The sequence below is a fragment of the Branchiostoma belcheri genome, unplaced genomic scaffold (genome assembly GCF_001625305.1).
Source record: "Branchiostoma belcheri isolate BF01 breed outbred unplaced genomic scaffold, Haploidv18h27 scaffold245, whole genome shotgun sequence".
NCBI lineage: Eukaryota > Metazoa > Chordata > Leptocardii > Amphioxiformes > Branchiostomatidae > Branchiostoma > Branchiostoma belcheri.
This window is the reverse complement of record NW_017803849.1, coordinates 115,420-121,179: the sequence shown is the minus strand read 5'-3', so window position 1 is coordinate 121,179 and position 5,760 is coordinate 115,420. Positions and strand designations below refer to the sequence as shown.

Below are 5,760 nucleotides of genomic sequence, written 5' to 3'. Positions count from 1 at the left end.
GGTGAAGCCCGGCTCACATTGGTACAAAACTACGTCCCCGACAGCCGTTCCGTTTCCTGTCCTCTCAGCGTTCACTACGTCAGGTAGAGCCGGGCAGGTATCGGTAACTACAGCTGTACAATATCAGAAGAAAAAGCTACGTCAAAAAATCTCAAGGTTCTTGTTGACAGAACCCCGCCGCACATAATTTTTGAAACAGATGGAAGTTTTAGCGCGTTTAGTGAGTGCATCGTCACTAGATGACTTTAAGCAATGTTTAGAGTTGGATGTGCGAAGTCAATGTGTTACAAGTCACTAGGTATAATGCACCTGTCTGCCTGCCTGTAAAGGTGGTGTGTTACACTGAGGGGCGGTTATGCCGACTATGCCTTAACAGATAAGTTCATGAAAACTGTAGCGTATCAAGAGAAAATTGTATACTCACGCTGACAGACTGGTGCAGGGTTGGACCAGTAGTATGCGGCACTGTTGTTCGCCTCTCGACAGGTGGCGTTACTCTCCCCAATCAACTCAAATCCGTCGTCACAGGAGAACACCACGACGTCACCTGGGCTGAAGCTATGGGGAAATTGATCGAATCATTCTTTTTCTTTTTTGTGGTAAATCTGTTTGCTTTACTACTGAATGAGAGTTCCGAATTCGTAAATTTTCCAGAAATGTACAGGCTAAAGTTTTTAAATCTTGTTTTATTTTCTCTTATTTATCATGAAAGTTAGGCTTGTAATTGGCATAATATTTATAATATGGGCTTTCTGACACAAATTACGTATATTGAACGTGTAAATATGTGTAAACAAAGCTTCCGTGTAACAAACCTGTCTCCTGCTCTGTTGCCATTGAGTGGAGCTCCTGGGTCACTGCAGCAGGCCGCTGGATATATGAGGAACAAAGTAGCGTAAAATTATCAAAGTTAGGTAAGGCTACATTTGGGTAAACATGATATACATTGTACATAATTTTTTTCTGTTCAGTTCCAAAAGTAACGTAAACTAAATCACTGCAGACCAAATCAATGTATTATAATTAGTCATTCTTTTATTCATGTTGTAAAGCAGTGTAATGTTGTCGCTTTTATATAACTGTGTAGTAAGTGTAACATTATGTATTATGGAATCCATGTAGATTAGCTGCTTTCGTCTTCCCTTTTGCAAATAAGGGATATCCTAAAGAATTATTAAGTATCAACTTGACACAAAACTTGCGACCGCGGGTGAGAACACACGCAAAGAGAATACTCTATATATTTTTGGAGGATTAGGCATTATTGCCATTTGAGATTACTCAAGTAGATTATGCATATAATGTATGTATACTGAGAAGAGACAATCCAAGAAACTGGGTGACTCACAGCTATAGTCGATCCAGAAGCCGCTGTCGGTTACACTCCCATCACTTGTAAACTGCAGGTACAGTACAGACGTGGTGCTGGTGTAGTTCTTCAGGTCCGGCTGTCCGCTGTACTCTACAGCTGCGGTGTCCAGTGAACCTACAGAGGAACAAAAAAATCACGTTATTTCAGGGTCTTTCACAAAGATTTTCCATGGTAGACTGTCTCTCAGAGTGGCTTTGCTAGAGCAGAGGAAAGACACCTGGCGAAATATTTCGGTTTTGCATGCTAAACCTGCAAACATCAGCAAGGAGCATGTACCTATTGCTGATACTACTTCATACATTGTAAGCAGGCCGGTTGTGTGACTCGGTATTCTGATACCCTTCTTTTTTTCCTTTGGAACATTGGAGGATAACAGAACTACTAGAGTGATGCAATGAAGTAGACAAGACTGCGAAATATCATTAGTGAAGAGCATCACAGTGTCTATCTCATTCGGTTATAGGACTGTATTCTGATATCCTTTCTTATTTATTTCACCTACTTTAAGCAGTAGAGAATAACATAAAGATTATATGTGATACAATGGAGTAGAGAAGACTACGGTATGTTACCTAAAGTTTCATCTATACCGTACACTTTCAGAATATATATATAAAGGCTGTCTACCTACCGTCGTACACGTTGAGAAAATCGTAGTCCTCCTCCGTCTGGAAGGACCGGAAGGATAAGGTGACCGGTCCTCCACACCCACGTATGACCCAAACACAGTCCTGGTCGGTTCCGTACTGCTCTGGATACCCGGGGCTTAAAATGACTCCAGAACCGGCAGCACGTTGTTCTTCCACCGGGCACGTAGCTAAGGAACGATGCGGGCACGTCAGAAGGTATCAACTGTAGAAACAGCTATCGTCTTCAACAATTTCAATTGTTTCGCTTGCCAATAATAATTCGAACGCTGTGACTGCATTACTTTCGTCCAAGTCCTATACCATACTTTTTTTTAGAAAAAAAATCGGTCTTTGACAATCATTATTGAATATTTAGGAAGTGATAATAATTCACTTAACTTCAGGTATCATCAACCAAATAGTTGTATTCTAACCTTAGTGATCCAACAACTATGCCATGTAAGTAATATATTATAGGGTTACATGTGCATGGTGTAAACGAGTGTTCTAGCACGCAAGGACGTTCTGTACTGAAATGTACAGGTAAGCAGACGGTAGGTAGCTGGACTTTTCTGCACTAACTTGTGAAGTTAGGTTGGTTTTCCTGTACATTTCTATGCATCTAGGTGGACATGTCTATGCTGTTAGGTTGACTTTTCTATGATTACCTTTGCAGTTAGGGGGACTGGGCTGTACTTATGATTACCTGTACAGTTAGGCGGACTTTTCTTGTACTTACCTGTACAGTTAGGCAGACTGGCCTGTACAGTTAGGCGGACTGGCCTGTACAGTTAGGCGGAATGGCCTGTACAGTTAGGCGGAATGGCCTGTACTTACCTGTACAGTTAGGCGTACTGTTGTCCCAGCTGGGTGGAACCCCTGCTAGACAGGTGAGGCTGGACGCTCCTGTCATGGTGAAGCCCGGCTCACATTGGTACAAAACTACATCCCCGACAGCCGTTCCGTTTCCTGTCCTCTCAGCGTTCGCTACGTCAGGTAGAGCCGGACAGGTATCGACAACTACAGCTGTACAAAATCAGAAGAAAAAGTTACGTCAAAAAATCTCAAGGTTCTTGTTGACAGAACCCTCGCCGCACATAATCTTTGAAACAGATGGACGTTTTAGCGCGTTTAGTGAATGCGTCTTCACTAGATGACTTTAAGCAATGTTTAGAGTTGGATGTGCAAAGTCAATGTGTTACAAGTCACTAGGTGTAATGTACCCAGCTGCCGCCGCGCTGCGTGCCTGCAAAGCTGGTGTGTTACACCGAGGGGCGGTTATGCCTACTATGCCTTAACAGATAAGTTCATGAAAACTGCAGCGTATGACGAGAAACCCGTATACTCACGCTGACAGACTGGTGCAGGATTGGACCAGTAGTATCCTGCACTGCTGTTCGCCTCTCGACAGGTGGCGTTACTTTCCCCAATCAACTCAAATCCGTCGTCACAGGAGAACACCACGACGTCACCTGGGCTGAAGCTGTAAAGAAATGGATAGCATTTTTCTTCTTCTTTTTTGTAGTAAATCTGTTTGCTGTACTACTGAATGAGAGTTCCGAATTCTTAAATTTTCCAGAAATGTACAGGCTAAAGTTTGTAAATCTTGTTTTATTTTCTCTTATTTATCATGAAAAAAAGGGTTGTAATTGGCATAATATTTATAAGATGGTCTTTCTGACACAAGTAACATATATTGTACGTGTAAATGTGTAAACAAAGCTTCCGTGTAACAAACCTGTCTCCTGCTCTGTTGCCATTGAGTGGAGCTCCTGGGTCACTGCAGCAAGCCGCTGGATATGTGAGGAAGAAAGTAGCGTAAAATTATCAAAGTTAAGTAAGGCTACATTTGGATAAACATGATATACATTGTACATAGTTTTTTTTTTCTGTTCAGTTCCAAAAGTAACGTAAACTAAATCACTGCAGACCAGGTCAATGTATTATTATTAGTCATTCTTTTATTCATGTTGTAAAGCAGTGTAATGTTGTCGCTTTTATATAATTGTGTAGTAAGTGTAACGTTATGTATTATGGAATCCAGGCCAGGTAGATTAGCTGCTTTCGTCTTCCCTTTTGCAAATAAGGGATATCCTAAAGAATTATTAAGTATCAACTTGACACAGAACTTGCGACCGCGGGTGAGAACACACGCAAAGAGAATACTCTATATATTTTTGAAGGATTAGGCATTATTGCCATTTGAGATTACTCAAGTAGATTATACATATAATGTATGTATACGTATACTGAGAAGAGACAATCCAAGAAACTGGGTGACTCACAGCTATAGTCGATCCAGAAGCCGCTGTCGGTTACACTCCCATCACTTGTAAACTGCAGGTACAGTACAGACGTGGTGCTGGTGTAGTTCTTCAGGTCCAGCTGTCCGCTGTACTCTACAGCTGCGGTGTCCAGTGAACCTACAGAGAAACAATAATCACATAGAAACACCATGTTATTTCAGAGTCTTACACAAAGATTTTTCCATGGTAGACTGTCTCAAAAAAGTGGCTTTGCTAGAGCGGAGGAAAGACACCTGGCATATTCCCTTTTTGCACGATCCCACAATGGAACGCCTTGCCTCGCCCGGTAACCATGGCTCCCACCGTTGAGTCCTTCCGGGCCAGGCTGGTTTGTTTGTTTGTTTGTTTGTTTGTTTATTCGATCTCCATTAGATTTACATGAAATCTATTCTTCCTGGAGTCGCAAAATTACAATGAAACAAATGTACAGAACAGAACAAAACAAATATACATGAAAGTAAAACCAACATAACAAAAGGTGTGAGTCTTAATTAAAAAAAAAATAACATAACGCACACAACATTAACTGAAAACTGAACTTAAGTGAACGGGGAGAGGTCAGAGGTCATGGATGATTAATGTAACAAAACTGTTACAAAAAGAGGTTGCAAAACTGCAAACCATAAACAGTAGTAAATCAACAAGTGGGTGCAGAACTGCAAATCATAATAACGATAAGTAATAACAAAGTGGATGCAGGCTGGAGGCCTGACCGCCTTAGACCAAGGCCTCCCCCTCCTAAAGTGACCCAACAGGGGCTATATGGGGGTGTAGCCGGGGCTTGTATAACATCTTAGAGCCCCGGCAAAGATGAAGATGAAGAAATATTTCAGTTTTGCATGTTAAACCTGCAAACATCAGCAAGGAGCATGTACCTATTGCTGAAACTACCACATTCACATGCCGGTTGTGTGACTCGGTATTCTGATACCCTTCTTTTTTTTTTTCCTTTCGGGCATTGGAGGATAACAGTACTACTAGAGGTTACGCAATTAAGTAGACAAGACTGCGAAATATCATTAGTGAAAAACATCACAGTGTCTCTTTCTGATGTATTACTTTGAATTCTGACATAAATAAGAAGAGATGTATCATTTATTTTTCCTACTTTGAGCAGCAAACATAAAAGTAAAATGTCATGCAATAAAGTAAAGAAGACTACGATATGTTACCTTCTATCAAAATACTGTACACTTTCATAATATATATAAAAGCTGTCCACCTACCGTCATACACATTGAGAAAGTCGTAGTCCTCCTCCGTCTGGAAGGACCGGAAGGATAAGGTGACCGGTCCTCCACACCCACGTATGACCCAAACACAGTCCTGGTCGATTCCGTACTGCTCTGGATACCCGGGGCTTAAAATGACTCCAGAACCGGCAGCACGTTGTTCTTCCACCGGGCACGTAGCTAAGGAACGATACGGGCACGTCAGAAAGATATCAGCTGTA

The 5,760-nt window shown here is 41.6% G+C and overlaps 1 protein-coding gene and 1 long non-coding RNA gene across 2 annotated transcripts in view; both read right to left on the bottom strand.

The window, feature by feature from the left end:
* Window positions 1–450: 450 nt before the first annotated feature.
* Window positions 451–1,481, bottom strand: LOC109471288. The gene is made up of 3 exons (XR_002140298.1): window positions 1,349–1,481; window positions 816–870; window positions 451–558 (listed from the first exon to the last, which is right to left on the bottom strand). It is a non-coding gene; the product is annotated as an uncharacterized LOC109471288 (long non-coding RNA).
* A 514-nt stretch (window positions 1,482–1,995) lies between these two features.
* LOC109471274 (CUB and sushi domain-containing protein 1-like) overlaps window positions 1,996–5,760 on the bottom strand; it is a 28,221-nt gene continuing 24,456 nt past the window's right edge. Inside the window, exons 4-9 of the mRNA XM_019770558.1 lie at window positions 5,534–5,719; window positions 4,287–4,424; window positions 3,740–3,794; window positions 3,351–3,484; window positions 2,839–3,027; window positions 1,996–2,189 (exon numbers count right to left, since the gene is read on the bottom strand). Of these exons, the coding sequence (XP_019626117.1) occupies window positions 1,996–2,189; window positions 2,839–3,027; window positions 3,351–3,484; window positions 3,740–3,794; window positions 4,287–4,424; window positions 5,534–5,719 (896 nt within the window). The remainder of the gene's footprint in view (window positions 2,190–2,838; window positions 3,028–3,350; window positions 3,485–3,739; window positions 3,795–4,286; window positions 4,425–5,533; window positions 5,720–5,760) is intronic.